The sequence below is a fragment of the Ctenocephalides felis genome, unplaced genomic scaffold (assembly GCF_003426905.1).
Source record: "Ctenocephalides felis isolate EL2017-DRISC unplaced genomic scaffold, ASM342690v1 CF-g0.4_SCAFFOLD_01886, whole genome shotgun sequence".
In the NCBI taxonomy this organism is placed as follows: Eukaryota; Metazoa; Arthropoda; class Insecta; order Siphonaptera; family Pulicidae; genus Ctenocephalides; species Ctenocephalides felis.
The window spans coordinates 18647146-18671955 of NW_020538040.1; the positions used below are offsets into that span (position 1 = coordinate 18647146).

Below are 24810 nucleotides of genomic sequence, written 5' to 3' on the forward strand. Positions count from 1 at the left end.
TCTAAAATATCAATAACAAATAAATTAAATAAATATTAGCATAATTCTAATTCAACTAAATCCACTGTAATCAATTTTATCAACAAAGAAATACATAATACATAATCCATTTATTTATCTTTACAATTTTAAAATTGCCACGCTCTACAGCAGCGCCATCGCTTCGGCCGACTATAAATACAAGTTACGAGCGCGGTCGATCGTCATTGTTACTTTTGTGTTGGAGTTGTTTAGTCGTTTGTTGTGTTTTGATATATTATCGTGTGTTTTTTCTAATTTATTATTAATTAAAAATCATTTTAAAATGGCCTGCTGGGAAGGAAAGAAATACAAATTGGACAAATCCGAGACTTCGATGATTACATGAAAGCCTTAGGTGAGTTTTGAGGTTATCAACTTGCCGGCATTTGTAACCGACTTGTGTTTAATAACTGTAATTATAAATTGTATGACGTTGTAATATATTGTTATGTTAGTTTATTTTATATATTTATATTTTATATATTACAACGTTAAAATCGATCACCTACCACATTTTTTTTAACTTTATATGCCAGTGTAAAACGTCATTTCTTTATAAGTGAATCCTAGCTAGATTCTTAGTGTAATTGTTTATACATTATAAACGTTATTATGTTCTATTAAAGTATATTCATAGAAATTTTTTCTTACATTTTCTTATAAAATGCTGGGAAAAATTGTATGACTGAGTGTACCGACGTTTTAGATGTTGCAATAAGATCGATTTTTTGCCGGTCGAGAGGCTTATAAAAAATTTTTACATCCATTTCTAACAAATTTTATATATTCTATTATTATTGATTTAGTTATTGTGTTGTATTATAATTTATTTTACATAATTTTCTTATTTTAATTTTTTTTGCTCGATGTTGAGAAAATTGTGTAACGGAGTGTACCGCCCTTTTAGAAATTGCGAGATAAATCGATGCTTGCCGAAGGTTTACGAGACATATTTTCAAATTTTGATTTCATTTTAAATGATTTCTTATAACATTACAATTACAACTTAAAGAATATTGTTTGGTTGTACCGAGTATTAAATTTTGTGATTCTTAATGTCGTGGATCAAAGAATAATGTAGTACTAATTCTAATTCCCTTACTAGTAATTTCCTATTATTTACTTATTTATTATTTGGTTAAATAGTTTACTTCTTTCTTCTAATTTTTTGTGCAATGTTGAGAAAATTGTACAACTGAGTGTACCGCCCTTTTAGAAATTGCGAAATAAATCGATGTCTGCCGAAGGATTACGAGAGATTTCTTCAAATATTAGTTTAATTTTATTCTAAACGTATTCTTATAACATTACAATTAGAACCTGAAGAATATTGTTTGTTTGTACCGAGCATTACAATTTGCGATTCTTAACGTCGTGAATTAAAGAATATGTAGTACTAATTGTAATTCCATTACTAGTTATTTTTTTATTTACATATTTACTTAATCATTTGATTATTATTTGGTTGAATGGTTTACTTCTTTCTTCTAATTTTTTGTGCAATGTTCAGAAAATTGTGCAACGGAGTGTACCGCCCTTTCAGAAATTGCGAAATAAATCGATGTCTGCCGAAGGATTACGAGAGATTTCTTCAAATATTAGTTTAATTTTATTCTAAACGTATTCTTATAACATTACAATTAGAACCTAAAGAATCCAATTTATTGACTTATTTATTTACCTATTATTTGGTTGAATGGTTTACTTCTGTTTTTTTTTTTTTTTTGAAATTTTTGTCATAAGTCAGGGGCTTGGCCACTGCATCAATTATAAGAGACCCCAAGTTTAATGGGGACCCCTAACGTGCCTAAGCAAAAATTAATAAACGTCGACAGTTTTTTTTTACAAATTTGGTCTCATTCGATTCAGAATAACTTGGTACGTCGAGAAAATATAAAATTAGCAATTTAGATATTTTTTCGTGAAGTATAAACGTTTCCTTCGGGAGTTGAAAGTCTTGCAAATCATCTACAGAGGCAAAAATTTTAGGAAATCTATAATGATTATCATTTATAAACTAATTTATTAAATTAGTTATTCGAAAACATGTGTGTGTATATTTTAGTTTCAATCGATAGTAACAATTTTTCGTTAAATTCATGACTATTTTTTTTTTAATATAATGAATTTTTAATTTATGAGAAATCTTTATCCTTACTGAGGGTCGCCGAACAAATTTTCATATGGAGCCCTGCCAAGGCACGCCTAGCTTTTGTCTTAGCATTGATTTTTTCATGAAATTAAAATTAATTATTATTATTAAAAACTGTATTTTGAGCATTGTTATTGTTTTAAATTAGCTAGAAGCGCAGTTAATATTGGAATAACCATATTCTATGGATAATATCATCTATCATACTTTTTACTGAATTTTTTTTGCTGAAAATTACATAATTTTTTATAAAGGTTAAGTTATTCAACCAAATTTTTAAATATAAATATAGTATAATTTGCAAAAAAGGAACGCAAATTCAATGCAATTTTGTATAATTTGTAAAATAATATAGCACAAAATCAATGCAAATATTATATTAGTAATATTCAGATCAAAGTAACTAGCAGCCCATTCGTCGAAATAAAAAAGGTATAAAGTATAAAAACTTTTATTTATACGTTTCGACACAAGATGCGTGTCATCATTCAGCAACACAGGACAAAAATACTCAACAAAAATTTATTTAAAAAAATTAAACTTAATAACATATTAGAGAAAAAAACATTTTTTAGAAAAAAATTATGAATAACTAAAAGATTTGAAAACTAATTTTACTAAAAGTTATGAAATACATCATTGTGAAGCTAGAAGCACGCCCATACCGAGCATCTAGACTCGACTCAGTCAGTATACCTTTTTTATTTCGACGAATGGGCTGCTAGTTACTTTGAAATATGTTTCAACGTCGAAAAAACTATCAAGATATATATATATATATATATATATATATATATATATATATATTAGAGTGGTGTTGGTCCTTAATCTGCACATTTTCGAGTTTCCTCGTTTCCATTTTTAAAATTTTAGAAATTTTACGAAGCTTTGATTATATAAACGTATTTTATTATATATACGTATTTATATTAGCAATGTTCATATATACACGTATTTCGAACAATTTTAAAAGATATTACTTTTTATTATTTTTTTTGGCCATCTACATCCTGAAGATATTAAATCTATTCTTCATTCAAAAGAATAAATCATAAAAACTATGAACAGCGTATTACATTGGTGATAACCAAAAGATGAAGAATTCATACTTATTTGCAGACTTAGGATTGTTTTTAATTTGTTTATTATAAATATAATATAACAGCTTGCTATGCTATTACAATGTTCAGCCAAGTGTTTATAATTCTAAGTTCGGTAGGTACCATAGTTCTGACGGAAATTTTATATTATTTTGACCATGGTTTTTCGACCAAGCAAAAAATGAATAAAAACGAAGCGCGAATACAAAATAAAAAACCGACGACTTGAAACAGTGAAATATTGACATCGGAGCATTGGAGAATTTTCGCGCGCGTTCGTAACAGAATCTATCCTAAGGTATGCCGAAGCTTCCAATATGAATTCTTTGAATATAAAACGCAAGGAATGAAAAAAAACTTGTTCCCGAGGCTGAGGAGAGACGGTGGTCATATTACGTGCGCTAAAAGCTAAAACACACATACAGAACAGGACAGATAACGACGTAACGTAACATACGAAACCCCCGCGGTCAGACAAGACAACGCCCAAACGAAATCCTAATGAACGAGACAAATATCACCGACGTTAATAAAACTAAATTTAAACAGAGCGAAACATTCTAAAAAATAACTAGTGGTTAAAAATTAAATAAAAAAAAACTTTCAATTTTTTTGAAAACTGAAAAAAAAATTTTTTTTAGAAATTTAATTTTTAGAAAAAATTTAACTTTTTTTTCAAAAATATTTATTTTGAACTTTTTTGTAACTTTAAATATTTTTGAAAACTTTGGAAAAAAGATTTTTGAAAATTTTGTCATTTTTTTTTTAAAAAAAGACTTTTTTCAAAAATATTTTTATTAACTTCCCGTTGGGCAAGTTATAGTAATCGCAAAAAAATTGAAAATGAAAATTTTTATATATCTTTACGTTTCAAAGGTTCCTGAACATTTTGGCATACCTGTGTGTGTGCGCGCGGATACAAATTTTCGTCGACGATTTCGGGAACACGGATGAAGCGATTTGAATAATTCAAAAAACATTCGATTCGTATTGATAAGGACACGTGCTGATTAGTTTTTGGCAAAGGCAGGTCTAGCCGTTCCAAAGATATGAGGCAAAAAGTGCCAAAAACGGTAACTCAGTTTTTAAGAGAACGGAGCGTCCGATTTGAATAATTCAAAAAACTTTTTACTAGTATTAACAAGATGAAAAACTGGTCAAATTTTCATGAAGGCAGGTCCAACGGTTTTGGAGATCTAGTAAAAAAAAATAAAAATATGCCATTTGGCGGTCAAAAATAATCATTAGACATATGCACATCAAATTATCAGATATTTTATAGAGATTTTAACAATAAGTATAAATTTTGTTTACAATACTATGGGATCCGTACCAATGCTTATCCGTTAGACGGTGGCGCGGCGCTTACGCGCTTCGATAATTTGTCTCTATGCAGTTAAAGCAGTGCGATTGCTTTGAAAAAAAAGTTCAGAATTTCTAAAATATTTCAGAATAAATTTTTCTTCAAAGTTTTTTTTTTTCAAAAAAAAAAGTAAATTTTTGTCAAAAATTTATAGTTTCTCAAAAATCTAATTTTTTCAGAGTAATTTTTTTCAAAAACGTTAATCTTTTTAAAAAAAAAAATATTTGGTACGGGAAGTTCCAGCAATTTGCCTTAAGGCACGATGCCATGCGGCCCACTAGTTTTGAAATCTTTTAAATATATTTTTTTTGAACTTTTTTCAAAGCAAACGAGCTGTTAAAGAGCCAAAATATCGAAGCGCTTATGCGCCGCCTTGCAGTCTAACTAATCATAGAAAGATAAACAAAATTTACACTTACTATTAAAACCTGTATAAAATATCTGATAATTTGATGTGTATTTGTCTAATGATCATTTTTGACTGCCAAATGGCATTTTTTTTATTTTTTTTATTGGATATTCGAAACCGCTGGACCTGCCTTCGCAAAAATTTAATCAGTTCTTCGCTTCGTCAATACAAATGAAATGTCTTTTGAATAATTCAAATTGTTCCGTTCTCTCAAACACTGAATTGTTTTTTGAATCATTCAAATCGGATAATCCGTGTTCCCGAAATCGTCGACAAAAATTTGTATCCGCACGCACACACACATACATCCATTTTTACTAATTGTAAGGTATGCCAAAATGTTTAGAAACTTTTGAAACGTGAAGATATGCAAAAAATTTCATTTTCGATTTTTTGCAATTACTGTATCTTACTTTATGAGTAGTTTAAAAAAATTAACATTATTATTATAAATTGTAATATCACGTGTACTTCTATAAAAAAAAATATTTCAGTAAAATTTCACTGAAAATTGATTCCATGAAAAAAATTCTGACTTGATTAAATTCCCCTATTATAGGTGTGTTTCGTTAAATAATGATCTATATAAAATTTAATATAGATGATCTAGAGATAACAGTAAAAAAAAATTATATAATTGTTTGAAATAAGTGTAACGGTTATATTTATTAATATATATAACCAAGATTTTAACCTAATTAAATTCCAACACTGGATATTTTTCTTTAGATAGATTGTCTAGAAATAATAATAGAAAAATATTATAAAATTGTTCGAAGCTGGTAGATATGGATATCACTCATAAGATTTGCATTAATTTTTTTAATAGATTTGTTACAAATTTTGAAGCCAATTTTGTGAAATCTTACTAAATCTCATGTAAAAAAAATAAAATTCTGTGTCGATTAAATTCCAAAGTTTAGGTGTACTTAGTACACATTTAATTATGGATTTTATTAGTAATTTACTACACTTTACCTTACATTTTTTTGCTCATACATTAATTACAAAATTAATGTAAAAATATCGTTGCATATTCTCGTACTAATATTTAATATTATAATACCGGCATTTAAATTTAAATAGTTTAACTTCACCATTGAAGGTTAATATTACTCATTCAGTAAAACCTTGCTTATCATTTCGAACAACCCATTATTTAATTTCTTTAAACATCAAAGCATTAGTCATTATCATTAAAAGTTTACCTTTTGTACACACCCATGAAATTGAGTTTGCCAAACAAATATTCGTATTATATTTCATTTATGTAAGATTGAAGTGTTATCTTTGAATACTAATATTTCATGTTTTGTCTGTCTGAATGTATATCAATTTTTCGTTCATGGTTTAATTATAATTAGAACACAATATAATACATAGTTGCAATTGCAATTAAGATAATTCATTAATTTCTAACGGCAAGAGGATGCACTCGGATAGCAACAAGTTCGTTCTGAATATTTTTATACATCATGAATTTTATACCGCAAATACAAATCTGATAGACTCTAAAGAATTTATTTACGTGCCGTTAAATGCACAAATCAAAGTACAGAATAGTAATCATGCAAATAAAAATTCCGTACTGTGATTGGATCCATATTGTAGTTATGATTATGTAATGATGTAGTTCATAAAATTAATTTGTTTCGGTAAATACGCATTCTGACGATTTTATGTACTATTTTGACATTTTTGTTATATTTTCTTATTGAGCCTTCAAAGAATGTAGGCTGGCAAATGATCTAATCTCGGCCGGCTCGGTATCAAGCAGTATGCAGTAAGCTACCAGTTTTTGCTTATTTATTTCAAATATGATCTAATATTATCAAAAACTAATAATCGGGCATAACATCAACAAAAAAAATCTTTTAAAAATGTATTTTTCAATCTATAATACAATCCGTGACTTTAGTCCTAACCTTCATTTAGTGGAAACTAATAATAAAATTTAACAATCAAAACAATCGCGATTGAAAAATTTGCTAAGTTTAGGTTTAAAGATAGGAATTTTGATAATCCATGGTATTCTTCACAATTATACTTATATTAAATTATCACTTAAGATTAAGTGTGCAATAAATGGGTTATCTATAAACTAGTAGTCGACATAAAAAAAAATGTTTAAAATATTGTGATTTTTGCACATTTTTCATTATTTTGTAAAAAAAATTTGGAATACTATCTCTAGATAGTAAAGGATATTCGTATCGGCATGTTGAGTTCATTTCTTTTATTTATTGTTCTATTATTATAAATAGTTAAATAAGATCTTTCATAAATTCGTTTTTGTATAAATTTTCTTCAAAATATAGTACACTGCTATTAAAAAAAACTGTATTATGTTTTATAGTTGTGTTCTGTAAGCATAGTTTTAAATTGTCGTTTTTTTTTTAACTTTTTATGTGTTGTAATCGTTTCATTAAATTCTGGCTCGTTTTTTCAATATAAATTAAATAGCAATTTAAGCAGTTTATATTTAAATATTATAATACGGTTTATATACAAAGAATGGTTGACCACTGGGGTGCCTGTCGTGCAATAGTAGATTTGTTTTGAAACAACTTATGAAACGAGTAATAATAAAAATAATTTTGCGAGATTCTAATGAAATTGAATAGAAATTTCCAATTTGTCAATGGGTTATAAAACAGGTAATTCATAAATATTAATAACTCAATCTATGTTCAGAATATTTTCTTTGTGGATACAAATTTTCTAATGGTCTGTAAGAAATACTTTTGGGACATAGATGTATTTTTAAAAAATCGCTATAAAATTGTCGTTGCATGCAACAAATCTTAAAATTCATTCAAACTATTGAATTACGAAAATGTTTTTGTACACAATGTTAATATTTTATTTGCATTTAGGAGAATTTTTCAGCGTTCACATATTCCATTTTACGTCGAAATTATGATTCAATAATTGTTCTCGTCTTGATTTCAATATAAGTTCTTAATTCAATTTAGATTTATGCAAAGTATTTGCGATGTGATCGTTTGTGATCAATAATTGTTAATTTTTCTGTTTGTATACATCACTTGGATTATGTAACAGATTAAAGCCCGAGTTGTAAAAATAGATTTTATATCTATCTTGGTATCAATTGTGTTGACGTGAGCAAGCATTTTTATTTATGTTCTAACAATCTACATACGATTTTTTTTTTTGGCTCATGGCACAGAGGTCAAAATGCATATTCATTTTTTTTTTGTTCAACATTATTTTTGGTGTCATGCAGAATTTGATATTATTTATACGTCTAGCAAATAAAAATAGCTAAGTTATTTTTTATGCTTGGAATATTATGTTTAACACTAGAAAGACGGACGCAGTCATTTTGACTGTTTTCCATTTTCAAACATAAAAATAACTATGTATTTGAAGTCGCAGCTTCGTGAAATTTTATGACTTTTTATACAACATATAAATGCGTAGATAAATCGTATTATTTGCCTTATCTCACTTTTATTTTCAATATTCTTACATGTTATGCCTACATGGACGGAAAACAGTCATTTTGACTGCTATAGAAATTTTACATTACAAACGGCTTTGTTATTGTATTGCAAATTGTTATCTCGCGTGCATTCATCTCCAATATGCGATAATGCATTTGTTATATAAAAATAACCGAATTTTGGTGAGTATTGACATTAGACGGGTCTTTTTCACGTAGTAACTTTCAGTATAACACGTTGTTCAGTTGATTTTTTAGAACTTATAAATAAAATGTCGAATAGAAGTGACTTATTGCAAAAGCTAACAAACATAAGTGAAGAGTGTTCCGACATAGAATCAAATGCAGAAAATTGGGCACTATCATCTGAAGATGAATCGGATTATATTCCACGTGAATCATCTAATTCTGAGTGTAGCGATGAAGGTGATCACTATTGATGAAAATGAAAGTGCCATCAGTGTATGCAGGAGGGTGCTAAATGGCTCAGAAACTGATGAAAGAATTCAAGAAACGAAAACCTCTCTCGATGGTACTGTATGGACCAAAATTGCCGAAGGTGGTAATCCAGGAAGGTCATCATCTGTGTTTTCAAGGGTGTGAAAGGGCCAACGAGCTTTGCAAAAAAGAATATTATTACAGGTGATTTTGTCAGTGCATTTTCGTTTATAATAGATAATTATATTATCAAACACATAAAACAGTGCACAGAAGAAGAGGGCAGTCAAATTTTGGGGTACGATTGGTCAACATCGTTACCGGAAATACGTGCATTTATTGGAATTTTATATGCTCGTGGGGCCTATGAGGCAAAAAATTTGAAATTGACTTATTTATGGTCAGCAATGAAGACATGACAGATCAAAGGTAAAGAAAATATACCGTAAAATCCAGTTCACGTAGATGACCCCTATTTTTCAATATTTTGGATTTGGCTGCGATAAATGCCTGGATTCTTTACAAAGAAGCGACAGGAATAAAAATCCGAAGAAAACAAATCCTTAGAGAACAGTTTTTGTTTGAATTGGCAGAACAGCTTTCCGCGGACTACACGACATCAACACAAAAAAAATCAAAGGAAAATGATGACTCACAGACATCATGCAAATACCAGTAGTAATAAAAGAAACTTTTGCCAAATAAGACTTTGTAATAATAATAAAACTAATAATACGTGTTAAAGTTGCAACAAACATGTTTGCGGAAAATGTACTCATAAAAAGATCTCAAATTATATTTGCATGAATTGTAAAAATAATGAACTTTTTTTTCAGATGAACTATTTTTTTATTTTTAGCACTCATAGATAATTTGTATAAATGTAAATAGTACATGAAATAATAAAAATTAATTTTAAACAAATTTCTAAACGCATTATTTATTCTTTTCACGACGCAGTCATTTTGACTGTTTTCAGGCAATGTAGGTATATTCAATTCGTCCGTCTTTCTAGTGTTAATAAACAATGGTATATTAATGAACTTTTTAATAAATTCTTTAAAAATAATGAAGGATTTGGACTCTTTTTCATTCAATTTTAGGCTCAATATATTATACCAAATTTAATATTTTAAATCTATAAATTATCGGGAATTTTACATACTTTCTGAATTTCTTCAGATTTTTCAAGTTTCAAATCATTTTGACCTTTCGTCGATGTTTTCTCAAAATCGTATAGTTCAATTTAAAAAATTGAAAACCATTTGATGAAACTCGATTAGCTCTCGCTTGTCTTTTTTTTTTCAGATGATCTGCCGAGCCATTTTTATAATTACCTGAAACGTGCTAATTTTTCGTCCGCTTTTCGTAAAAATTCTGAACCGATTTTGAAAATTCAAAACTATTTGAAAGAAATGATTTGGGAATCGTGCGGATAAGTTTTTAACAAATAATGATGAAAAATTTCGCGATTTTAATGAATCTTTGTATGGCAATAGAGTTTTCATCGAGTATTTTGATACTAAAATATTAGAGGCCTACAATTGTTTTAAATATAAAAATTAATTTGGATTAATTGGCCGTGCTTTTAGAAAATACTCCGTGCATTAGGTGCGTGTTCGTTTTCTATAATGTGTAATAAAACAAACTTGTTTGGAAAATTTGAATAATCTGCAATAGTTTCTCACAATAATGATCTATAGCGCCCCCGTTACTTATAAATAAATCTTAAATTAATATATTGATTTCTTATTAAGTCGATACTTTAAGCAAAATTCTACTTACACCTGGCCTATAATTTTTGAAATCATGTTTTAGATCGTGTATGTTTTATTCAAAATACATTTGAATGATGTAAGTTCTAGTACATTTCTATAGCGTTATATACTTTGTATTTGCATATGTAAATACATCGTATGATGTTTTAGTTGTAAACGCTCATTTTTTCCTCATTGAAACAGTGTTAGATTCATTAATACGTAAGGAATGAAATTAAAATTCAACTACTAATTTAAGTGTAATTTATATAAAGCAATTATTTAGTAGATGAAACTATTCTTTCATTTTCTATATTTTTTTACTTGTACAATTTATTTCAAATTGTTATAATGTTAATTCATGTATTATCTACATCTCATGATTAATTCTTTTATGAGCGATAAATTTGAATTCTCGTTAGTTTGTCGGAACGAAACGTCTCACGCGAATCGAATTATGAATATTTTAAAACCGTTATTAAGACTTTGTTTTGTTGCAAACAGATATAAATATTTTTTTTAAAAAGCGTGCATGTCATAGATGTATTTTGGAAAAGTCGTTCTATTTCATGTAACATGTTAGTCTGTTCAATCAAAATTCAAAAACCGTTCAAAAGATATTGGTTGGGAATCGTGCTGATTAGTTTTTGGTAGAGATCGGCCGGGCCGTTTTCTTGTAATAAGGTGTTAAAAAAATTTTTTCGGCGATTTTTATTATTATTATTTATACTAAAATATTACGGCCCTACGAAAACTCGTTTAGCTTTAAAAATTCGTCAAAGTTTGCAAAAATTAGTATGGTCTTTTTGGCATTTGTCAATATTAGCACTTTCATCGACATTTGCTCAAAAACGCCTGAACCGAATCGATTTTAAAAAATCAAAAACTGTTCGAAAGATATTAGTTGGGAATGATACTGATTAGTTTTAGGTGAAAATCTACCGAACCGTTTTCTCGTAATTAACTGTTGAAAAAAAAATTTAAGCCGATTTTCATGGAACTTTTTTTGGCGATATATATCATGGTCTTATGAACTGAAAATACTACTACTAAAAAAATACTTCGACCGGGTTGACGTGTTCGATTTTCAATAATGTGTAATAAATCCACTTCGAATACTTTTAACTACTCATAAATTAATTTATCTATCATGAATTAAGCCGATTATTTACACAAATCGGGAAGTTTATGTAACTTGCCTCAAGGCAAAATACCAATATCAACTAGTTATTATATAAACTTCTTGTTAAATACGGTAAAACGACTGAGCAATTCCTACAGCAAAATTTTCGTCAAAAAAGACAGATATGAAAACGATACATTACTGTTGTATGATATAAAAAAAACGTTACGACGCTAAGTAATTATAACAGTCGAATTAATCCGCTATGCCTTTTGGAAATTGCTTTAAGTTTCAACATACTACAGAAAATAAATTTAGATATAAATATTGAAGTATGTTCAAGGTCCACAAAATCATATTGAGCAAATTGCATAATTCACACAATAATATCAAATTTGCAACAGCTTCGTTTTCGCCAGAATGCGGCGCCGAGTTGCTGATAGATTGCTTTTGAATCAGTGCCGAGCGGTAAGGGTTAATAATGGTTCCGTGATTGATTTTTTTTTTTATTATAGTATATTAAATCGATTTAGATTTATGGAAATTATTTGCGATATGATAGTTTCTGTTTAATTCTGCGAACAAATGTATTGTACAGAAATATATTTCTATGATGTGTCCGCAATTGCGCAAAGAGTAATCGTGACGGATTGTACTTCGTATTAGGAAGCTGCTCATTATGAATTTCATTGTTAGTTCAACGGACTATCACAAAGTTTTATATGTATTACGCTCATGCTTAGTCATGTAGGTAGCACGTAAATTATAGACAAAAATGATTACAATACTAATTACATGAAACGAGTTTTATAATTTTCGGAAGTGGACTTTATTTGAGTTTGACGACTTTGTCTCACATCAGAAACATTTATAATAGTTATTCTTATTTCTGCGAATAAGAATCAAAAATATCCAAATTTTATGAGATTGCGTTTTTTTTTATTATTTGGAACCACTATCATAACTCCTATGTTGGGGTAATTTGACTTAATACCTCGTCAGTTTTTACAGATGGCAACCCAAGCAGTTGTCTCATCTCTGTGTGATGAATTTTATTATTACAATTTCTGTAATATGGCGAATACATATTTCATTGATGCAGCAATATTGGACGAGAACTGTTTTTATTTGGAGGCTTACTGCTATTTATATTGCCAATGTTACTACTGCTTGACATCAGGGTTCTCGAAGCGAAATCGAACCCGGGATCTCTGATTTAGGTTCAGTCGATTGAGCTATTAATGGGTTGATCCACTGTAACTAGTTATTATATAAACTTTATGACTATTATAAACAGTTAAAAAACGTATATTTTTGAGATGTATAAAATTGAATTAATTAAATTTTGAGATATATAAAAAAACAAGAATAACATAAAGATAATAACAATATAATTTTGTTCAAATGTAAATTAAATTAAATTCTCTTGCATTACTAGGATATGATTAGGATGATTAAATGAAAATTTATAAAATTTGTTCCAATGAACAACTTCCTAGGGGGCGTCCAATAATCACGTGATCGATTTCTTAGGGATTTTTGGACAACTATATATGAATCTTTAATTTATAAGTCCAAAACGATTTCTATTCATTTTAAATTTTCGAATAACATTCTGCTGAAGGATGATACAACACAATTATTCCCATACGTTCACGTAGCCAGATGTGATGATGGCAGTATTGACAATTGGCTAACAATGAAATTTTATTAATGCTAATTGAATAAATCGTTTCTATCATTCTACTTAGTACCTGTACCTATTCTTAAGCCGTAAATATAACAGTAACTACTTCGTAATATCTTATGTTATTTCTACACATGAGCCACCGGTGGCGTAATCGGTAAGGACGTGGGCACAAACTAGTCAAATGATGTCAAATTTCCACTTGAGGTCATAGATCTGAAATATAATCTCAAGTGAAAATTGCCTTTTACGGGCATAGCTGAGCATAAAAATTATAAAAAGTAAAAATAAAAACTAATCTGCTCATAATAATAAACACGGTAATGGTAATAGAAACACACGGTGATACACATTAATGTGTATATGTATATAGTGTATATAAGTCTGTGTTTAAATATATTATTAATATATTCTGTATTTTTAGGTGTCAGTCTAGTCACCCGTAAATTGGGCAACCAAGTGAGCCCAGTGGTAGAGCTGACTAAGAATGGAGATACCTATACCTTGTCATCCACTAGCACCTTCAAAAATTCCATCATCACATTCAAACTTGGTGAAGAATTTGATGAAGAGACTCCTGATGGCCGCAAGGTAATTACATCTAGTTAATGAAAATAGTTCAGATCAAATTTTGATTTAAATTCATAAAAAAATATTGATTTTTTTTATACTTTGCTATTCAGGTAAAATCAGTAGTCACCTTGGATGGTGATAAACTGACTCATGAACAAAAGGGTGATAAGCCCACCAAAATAGTCCGTGAGTTTGGACCAACTGAAATGAAAGCAGTAAGTACTTTGTAGCAAATATATTACTTAAATTATTACATAATTTATTAATTTCATTTTTATTTTAGGTTATGACTGTTGATGATGTGGTCTGCACGAGAACTTACAAAGCATTGTAATTTCAACACTACGGTTTTCTATTTTTGTCCTTAAGTTATATGCATACTCGTATGGAATCTGTATATAATACAGAACTAATTTGACTAATTATGGTCATTGATAGTGATTGCTGCATTTGTTTCATACTTGTTAAAGTACTGATTTAAACTTTTTTTGTATTTATCGAAAGATGAAATATAAACATTAAAAAATTTAAAGGCTTTGAATTTCAATCATTGTTCCACCAAGTACTGATGATGATTTACTTAATATTATAGGTAAACACATTTTTACACAAAATTTATTTTACTAATTAGTTTTTTAGTTTTTTAGTTACTTATTTCCTAAAGTACTGCAATTTACTAACTATAAACAACTTAACTTACTTAATTACATAATAATATAAAATTGGAAGTCCTTTATCTTCTCGTGAAGTGAAATAAAATAATCCTTACCTCGATTACATTTCTATATAACTACTATATTGCTTTAAATGATTTATTTCTGTAAATAAGTTAAATTCAGAAAACTTTGTGAAATATGAAATATGACTCAAATAAAGATTTATATGTTAAATTATTAAAATTGAATTAAATTATATAGTTAATACTTTGCCAACCTTGTACATAAGAAAAATACAATATATAATAAAAGTATAATGAAAAATAGTTACATCAAAACACCCGACTTTCTGCATCGTTTGATCCTAAATTTGGAAAAGTTTGTATGCGTGTGCCTTTTAGTTAAAATTCCTGAACTGATTTTAAAAATTCAAAACCGAAATATGATCACTTTAAATTGGCTGGAACCTTTTTTCTTAATTTTGTTACGTTATTTTTTTGCGTTTTTAATGAGAAGTATCATTGCGAATATAGTTTATGGTTCATACGAACATCCTTTAATATTAAAGTCCTGCGAAAAGCGGTTGTAATATAATCGTAAAAATTTGGGAAAAGGAAGGGTGGCGCTTACTACTTAAAAGTTTCTGGTAATTTAATATTAATTAGTTAGTATGACAGTATGAGCAATATATTGTTAAGTGTAATTTCACCAACTCATGCAAAACTTTACCAAGGAAGGAGTACGGGCACTGTTGCATTCCAACCGCCATGACTCTGATTAGATCAAATACATTATTAGATAAAATATTCTTATCACTAGTCTTTATTACATTTATGGCCATTTACGCCATTTCATAATGATAGTATTAAACCAATCAGTGTTGGATTTTATTTCTAAATTTTAAATATAGTCTTCAAACTTTTTTTTGGCTAATGACTAGCTAAGGCATATTGAAATTCTTTTTTTTTTTTTTTTATTTAGCATTAGTATAAACATTTCCATATCTCAGGCAGAGGATATTATATATATCCATACTCTCTTATACCAGGCACCTCTGCCTGAGATAATATAATAAATTTATAAATATATATATATATATATATATATATATATATATATATATATGTACTGTGTCAAGCATTGCAAGGAATAGGTGGTGTTTTTTGTATATCAAAAATTAAATGAAATTTAAATAAGTTATTAAAGAATGTGTAGTATATAAGTAACTGTTTTTGAAATTACACTGAAGATGAGACACACCATAGTCTCGAAACGTCTGTAATCATAAAATAAAGTTGTGTTAAACAAATCTGAGTGCTGTTTTGTTCATATTAAACAATTAATATATATATATATATATATATATATATATATATATAAATAAATTTATACATTTATATGAGAAATTAAGTGTCATATTTAAATAATAGGGTTAATACTGTTTATATCTGATATAGTTTTTTAATTTAGTTTTAAATTCATTTAAGTTCGTCAATATTTTTATTTCGACAGGTAATTTGTTGAAAAGGCTGCTTGCACTTCTAAGGGGGTTTACACGTCCTTTATTAACTTCCCGTAGGGTAGTTATAGTAATGGGCTGAAAATCGAAAATGAAATTTTTTGCATTTCTCGACGTTTTGAAGGTTTCTGAACATTTTAGCATACCTCAGAAAAAATGGATGTGTGTGTGTGTGTTTTGTATGTCCGCATATCTTCGTCCACGTTTTCAGGCGCACGGATCAACTGATTTGAATGGTTCAAAAAATATTCGATTCCTAGATTCCTATTAATAGGAAGATGTGCTGATTAGTTTTTGGCAAAGGCAGGTCCAGCCATTGCGGAGATACGGAGCAAAGAGTGCAGAAAATACAAATCGAGTTTTTGAGAGAACGGAGTATCCGATTTGAATGATCTAAAAAACATTCAATTTGTAATGACTGGGGGAAGAGGTGATTAGTTTTTGGCAAAGAGTCCGATTTGAATAATTCAAAGAACTTTCTGCTTGTTTCAACAAAATAATTGCTTTTGGAAAAATTTTTTTTTGTTTCAAGATTTTTTTTTAATTTTTTTTTCAGATTCAGATTTTAATTTTAATTCGGACTAAAGTTCTAATATACTTTAAACAAATAATTTCAACTTTGCAATTCAGTTTATATAAGACGATGTTACAGTATTTATAATAATCTATTTGAAAATATTTAATATTCCTCTAACATTTTGTTACAGTACGGGTAACAAGTAAGTTCCAGCAATTTGCCTTAAGGCACGATGCCATGCACCCCACTAGTTCTACTTAAGTAGAAAAACAATTGTTTTATTTGAACATCGTTGATGAAAAATGTTTAATTTGTCTTTATTTTTTATATTTTGTTTTGTTGGAAATAAATGTAGTACTTAGTTTTCTCTGTATTTTATTATTATTATGGTAATAGATGTAATAAAATTTCAGATTTAGGAGTTCTATTTGATTCTGGTTTGTTTTTCACGGATCATATAACTGATATTTGTAATAGAGCACACAAATCTTTAGGTTTGATACTGAGAAATTGTAAACAATTTAAATCTACCAATGCGCTTATTTGCATGTACTATTCTATTGTACGTTCAAAATTAGAATATGGTTCGATTATTTGGTATCCTCATCAAGCCAACAACTCTGATGCGATAGAAAAGGTTCAGCAAAAATTTCTGAAATACCTTTATTATAAAACATATAAAATTTACCCTGAACGTGGCTTTGACCACAACACTTTACTAAAAGAATTTGGTATTCCTTCCCTTGCCTCACGTCGATTTATCTGTACAATTATGTTCTTATTTAAACTTTGCAACAATTCTATATACTGTCCTCTTATTCTTAATCAACTATCCTTTAATGTTCCGAGGCTATCTACGCGTTCACAATTATTTTTCAATTATCCTACTCCTAAATCTAATTCTCTCTTAAATTTGCCTATTCTACTTATGTCCTCTAACTTTAACTTAATTAACCCTCCGTCGGTCGGCGTGGTCTGGCCAGACTTTTTTCGACTTCAATTAAAAAAAAAAAATACTTCTAGTAATCCTATATCGACTTGAAATTTCTTGACTTTTCCTAAAATTTCATTAGCTGTCGATCAATGAAAAAATCAGGACAAAAATATGTACAGAAGGATAATTATAAGGATATTGACTTTTTTATACTTCGAACGGTCGGAAAGGTCTGTCTAGACCACCCATACATTTTGTATGAAATATACGCTTTTTTATGGTATTTTCTATTCAAACTGCGTTGTTTATATTCTTTGCTATGTGTTGTAACATGAATGTTAGTATTTTTATGACGAGAGTTCCTTGAAAACCTACCAAACTTATTGGTAATCGCAAACACTGAAAATCGGATGAGTAATGCGCACATTCATTTCAAAGGCGCCGAAAAAGAATAAATATTGTTTTTCATTGATTTAAAACAGAAAAATTAACAAAAAAAGCAACGATTTTTTTTTATATTTCTTGATTTTTTTATATAATCGTTAATACATAAGACACCAAAAACTCATTTATCCCATATAAATGCATGTAAAATGAATGGTGGTCCAGCCAGACCTTTCCGACCGTTCGAAGGTGAAAAAATATCCGACCGACGGAGGGTTAATAATGAAATAGATATTCACAACACTTCACCTAATCAAATAATCTCCATCTGCACAAGTTAACCATTTTATTTTCTTTTCAAATATCTCATTATTTTATCTTATTCTGTTTATAAATAATATTGTTACATTCTGCATTATATGTAATTTTATGTTAATAACTATATATTGTAATTTTGTATATATTTCAATTGTTATTCATTATGTAAAATAACTGTATTTTTGAGTCCTCTTGGAGTAATCTGTGGGCTATATATTTAAATAAATAAATATCCGTTAGCCACGTATATTACCATAATACACCTAAGTCTGTTTTTACACGGTCTTTTTGTACACGGTTTTGATATAACACGGTTTGAAAATTGAATACTTTTAATTTTTTTACACGATTTTATTTCATTTAGCACGATTTGAATTTTTATGTACTTAAATTTTTTTTGTCAAATTTAATTTTTGCGAAGTATGTTCATATCACAAAAAAGTATTTATGAAAGAAAAAAGTCTGAAACCATCGATAGTATCGATAGTTTGCGAACACTAGCTTAAAGATTTAAGTGAATTCCCCTTTAGCGCGTACAAACAATTTTTACTGGTCAAAGCAAATGTGAATAGCACTAATTTAATTCTTGTTCTTAAAAATTCTTGTTTTTCACCAATTTTAATAGGTTTTAGAGATTAGGAACAAATCACCCATTTTTGTATAATCTCAATGTCTTTTTTTACACGTTTTTTTTTTACACGGATTCTTCTGGAACCAATCTCCGTGTAAAAACAGACTTAGGTGTATACTACATTAGATAAACGCAAGTTTTTGTCGAAACAAATTTGTAATGCTATTAATAAAATATTTAAAAAATAACGGAATAAAATGATTAATAATTTGTAATGCTATTAATAAAATATTTAAAAAATAACGGAATAAAATGATTAATATTGTGGTTGTAATCATAGGTAAAAAAAAACTTAGCGCGCAAAGCGACTTTACTGCCACCTGTAGCGCTAAAAGTAATTAATTTCAACACAACGATTTTGACGTTTGTAACAACAACAGCACATAACCTCAAATTGAGTTATTCAATTATTTTAATTCATTGTACAATGTTTTAATAATATGTGTAAATTTAACTACACGAAGCTATAGGAGTCAACACGACATGGCTAAACAGTATGTATATTCCTTTTATAATATAAAACTTTGATAACTTTAGAAAAACTTAACTTTGTTTTACCTGTACAGGTACGGTTTAATAATACCCGGCAAAGAAAAACCTAAATTGCCAACTGGAATTGCGAAGGGTAATGTTTTTGGCAGTGATAGCGAAGATGAAGGCGATGAGGCTAAATCCACGTTTGGTATGGGCGGCACGACTACTTTAAAACGACAGGTAAACATTTTTTTGTGATTTATTTTCTTAACAATAGAATGACGGAGCAGGTCACCAACAATTTCAAGTCATTTTTTTATAATATATTTTTGGTGTTTCATAGTACAATGAAAGGTAGAGTCAACCCTCTGGTTGCACAGTTCTCATTAGGGAATGCAATACCGATAAAAAATTTCAATACCGGTTATTCGGTAATTTTTTATTTTAAAACCGGAATAGCGGTAAATTACCGGTATTTTTATTATCTTAAACAAACGTAAACAAAATTGAAAGTTACTAGTACAAATATAAAAAAATGTATATACAACTACAACTATATTCAACTAAACAATAAAATAAAACAATAAGTTTATCTTTTTAAATAATAATTTAACAAAAGTATATGCAATTTAATTAATTCATTATCACTATCGAGAATATTGAGTACTTTTTACCAGAAACAAACGTACGAGTAAGAAAGACCAAAAACTCATAAAAGATCATATTACATTATTATAATAAACTGTATTGTTTGTATCCGATGTGTTAAATTAGCATAATCTCCAATATTTAAAAATAATAATTTTTGTACACTAATTTAAGATCAGATTCTTTGTCGAGATAAATAATAAGTTACTATAATTGCTGAGTATTGTTATTTAAAACAATGTGATGCTTCTGTAGTATTTTCAAACTTCGAAACGTTTTCGAAAAATAATATTTTATAATTGTAATAAGAAGCAAAAAATATTTAGTAATTATCATAATTATTATGTATAAAGTTATAAAAAAAATAAAGATTACGCAGGGGTAATTTGTATGATATAAAATATTTTGGCGCAAATATTACTTAAAAAACCGTTACATTTTTACAAAAGATGTAGCAAACATCATTATCTATCAGTCGAATTCTTTTTATTGTAACACGATATGAAGCCCTTAGTAAAGCAATAAATATTCAGTTTAATGACGAGTTGAGATAATATTTGACATTTGTTTATCTTATAGAATCACTTGAAGATATAGCTGTTTATGCGGTTATGGAATTTAAAGATAAATTTGTTCCGAGAAATTTAAACTTTAGTTTATTATGTATCAAATAGCGCTTATGTAATCATACCGAAAATACCGGTAAATTTGAGATAAATACCGGTAAAAATACCGCCAAAAAATCGGTCGGTTTACCGGTAATTCGGTATACCGGTATTGCATTCTCTAGTTCCCATACTACGCGGAGCTAAAAATCTGACATCCCTCCGACTACACGGACTTCCATTACACTACACGGTTTTTGTTTATCAGCCCACAAGTTCCTTGCGCAACCTATGAGTGATTCTAGGAACTTGATATCAAAAGGGTATTAATGTAAGTTTTGTTATCAATTTTTATCTTTTAGACATGCCTGATTATATAATATCTGTCTAAGAACATGTTTGAACTGACTACTGCGTTGTACCAATTTTTGAATGAGTTGTCTATGTCATACATTTCGTTTCGTCCGTATTACTACTCCTACTTCAAGTTGTATTTCTTGGTCTCCATATAGCACGTTAAAAATTGTGCGATTTGAACTAACTTTGAGTCTCTCATAGCGCGGTTTTCATACTGCACTATATAAGTTTCCATAGAGCACATTATGAATTAACCTGAATTGTATGTTAAATACGAGTTTTTTATAGCACGATACGGACTTGACGCGTTAACTGAGGGTTGACTGTATACAAAAATTAATTTCTATTCCTTTCTAATCCCTTACCCAAATTGACTTTCAATCAGGCAAAATAGGTATGTAAACAACCTCCGTCATTCTAGTGTTAAGGGAATATTCTAGTGTAGAGACATGAGTTTTAGGTCACAAGAGTACAGAAAAACAAAAAAAAATTTTAGCTTTAAGTAATTATGTCTAAGCATATGTTGTCTTCTCGTGTTGCATATGGAGCTACTAATTACAAGTGAGGTTCACACTTGAATAAAATATACTTTAAAAACACGAAGTAGATGAAATGAAATGTTTTAAACTAGTTAATTTATAAAGTTTGAAAGACATTAATTGGAAATCGTATTGATTGATTTTAAATGAAAGCGAAAATGTTACATTAAAATAAACAGTTGAATATTGTATCTAAATAGCTGAATCTCAATTCTTATTGAATAAGAGGGTTTTCCAATGTTGAGATATGAATTTTAGGTCATTTTTAAATCATTTTATACTGTCATCTTTTTTTTATAATTTCCTTTATAAACGTTGCAAGAGTACAGAAAATTTAAAAAAAAAATTATAATTTAAAAAATTAGCAGTGGTTGATGTGGGGCTTTTCAAATTATTGACACGTGACCATGCTCATGATTGCAACCCTCCTAGTAATCTGAAATGCAAAAAAAGATCATTAATCTGGTTATGCCACTATGGTATAAACTAGGATTAAGTTAAAAAAAAAGTTCTTTGACAAAAAGGGCACTATTTGAAAACAGAGATCATTTTCTTATGGTTTTCTTAGTTTCTCGATTTTTTTAAATTTAGTAAAAATAAAATTTGAAGATGAGGTAGTATTATATGCAGAGAGAAGTCTATAAAGAAGATTCTCTGAAATTTTCAAGTAAATCGGCCCAGTAGAACTCGTGAAATCGTATTCATCGTATTGAAAAAGATAGGTTTGAGAAAAACGAATTTAAAGTTTTGCTAAATAAAGTAAACAGAAGAGGATTATCATGGTCAAATAGCTGTATATTCAAAAATAAATTAAACTTTTAAAAACCTTCTCATACACTATATTCTTGAACAGTTAAGCTTTGAAAATATGAAAAAATAAAAACAAAATAACGATTGTTTGGAATTTCTACACTGTCAATACAATATCACCTCAAGTAATAATCTTTGGTTCTTTTTCAAAACAATTTGAAAAGATTACACGTTCATTCATTTCAAATTGTTTTGCATTTGCGGACCTTATTTTGTAGAATGGTTATTATAGATCTAATATACTTATGGGCCAATTTTTGTTGTCATATCTTACGACAAGGTCACACTTCAAAATGTTATGATAACTGCAGAGGTAATTCTCGGTTACATGTTTTGTCATATGGCAGCATGGTGATAATATCAAGCAGTTCAAAATAAGCGTTACTCTGACATTGCATTTATAAATAATATATGTGAGAAGTCAAACTAATGTTAATGCTAGCTTTTTGCAGTTTTGTCACAACGAACAAGGTGTTTTATCTAAGAATTGGCCTATTAATGTATATAAAACAATAATTTTCTTTAAAACAAAATTCATAATTAGCTCCTAAACTTTATATAAATATTGCTTATAGAAGTTAATAATAAATAAAAAATAAATCACTCTTTATCAATAACTCTTTAAATCGAGTTATGAAATATACTCTAGTTAAAAATGAACTGAAGTTGAAACAGGAGTAGGAGCAATGGGTAATCGAGATAAGAAGAGAATTTGCTCCCTTTAATTTAATTTAAATTAAAAAATATAATTACACTTATTTCAATTCTTTATTATCGGACCAGAACAAAAGAAATGACATGCCATAATAATATTTTTATGAACAAATATTTTGTAATACATTTTTATAAAGTTGGGAATTATTAATTATAAATGAACCCATTTCCGCGATCTACTTTTCATTATTCAATTCTTTATTATATACTTTTTATAAAATAAAATTTTTAATACGATAATTCATTGTTCAAAAAAATCATATTAATAAGGTAACATCTTTAATTTGATTTATTAATATGGTTACTATTTCATTGAGATTTAATTTACTATTATTATTACTAATAAAACAATAAAAACTTATTCTGCGCATCTCAATTTAATAAAATTCTAATTAAAATTGGACTAATAATTATCATTATTATAGAAAATACAAACATTAATACTAAAATTAAAAATTGATATTCTAAAAATATACATTGTTGAATTAATCCCAATAATTTCTCAAGCACTAATGCAAATATTAAAAATAAAATACAAAACTAATTACCAAAAATATTCTTATTTCTAATAATATATAATTATTATAAAATATAAATTCTTGATAATTTAAAGTTTTAAAAACGTGTGCACCACAAGTGTATATTTTAATTAAACTATTTAAAAATAGATAAATTAAATGTTTTTAAATTAACAAACTTAAAAGAATTTACGTAAATCTATATTTGCAAACTCTTCCTGAAGAACATAATTATATTCTTATTCCTCTAATTCTATTATAAATGAATTTAATATAATCCTCTCTAAAATCAACTTACATTAAATCTTTTTATACATTATACACTAGTAATCAAATGGATCTCTATAAATGCCTTCTAAATGAGTTAACTTTTCGAATTATTTATGATTAAGTGGTTCTTGAAAAAACTTATTTATGTGTTTTTTCAGGCTCGAATTGTTCAGCAAAAAGCTCTTGAAGAAGACCCTACCGTGTATCAATACGATGAAATATATGATGAGATGGAATCTAAGAAAGTTGATGAAGAAAAAATAGCCGAAAAGAAAAACAGAACCTCGTTATATAGGAAAGTTATTAGAGTCTGCATCAAAGAGAAAATTGGAGCAAGAACGCAGAGTTGAACGACAGGTGGGCAATTAAAGATTTTAAAATATTAGATATGTTAAAATTACGGAAATTACATAGTTAAATTTAATATTATAAGGATTATAATAGTTCAAATAATTCATTTTGCATCTATATTATAAATGTGGTAGCAGCAATAGAAGAATTGATGGTGATGTATCTAATAGATCCTCACCACACATTATTTAATACATTATTTTTAAATAAATTGGTAAAACTAAAAATGAAATTTAACAATTTACTATTTGAATCAATCTGAAATTCTGTATTTTCTATTTTGATAATGAATTTTGTAGCTTCAATATCGTACGATTTTGTTCTAAATTCTGAAACTTCTAATGGTTGAATGCATGAAGAATTTTTTAAACTTTCTGAAAAAAAAAATAATTTGCTTACTATTCGCATTTGTTTTTAAATAATTGTTTGATCTTAGTGAACAATGCAATAAGCACTTTAATAATGCAATGTGCCTC

At 28.1% G+C, this 24810-nt stretch overlaps 2 protein-coding genes across 2 annotated transcripts; both read left to right on the forward strand.

Annotated features, from left to right (window-relative positions):
* Window positions 1–255: 255 nt before the first annotated feature.
* Window positions 256–14621, forward strand: LOC113376873 (probable fatty acid-binding protein). Its single transcript, XM_026616954.1, is given in 5 exon segments — window positions 256–347; window positions 350–376; window positions 13941–14107; window positions 14200–14304; window positions 14373–14621. Coding segments are annotated over 5 exon segments (393 nt in total). The 5' UTR covers window positions 256–304; the 3' UTR covers window positions 14424–14621.
* A 4782-nt stretch (window positions 14622–19403) lies between these two features.
* On the forward strand, window positions 19404–24333 carry LOC113374710 (nuclear speckle splicing regulatory protein 1-like). The gene is made up of 3 exons (XM_026614681.1): window positions 19404–19542; window positions 19615–19762; window positions 24142–24333. Exons 1-3 carry the CDS (start codon window positions 19532–19534, stop codon window positions 24331–24333), a joined length of 351 nt encoding a protein of 116 aa, XP_026470466.1. The 5' UTR covers window positions 19404–19531.
* Window positions 24334–24810: the final 477 nt, after the last annotated feature.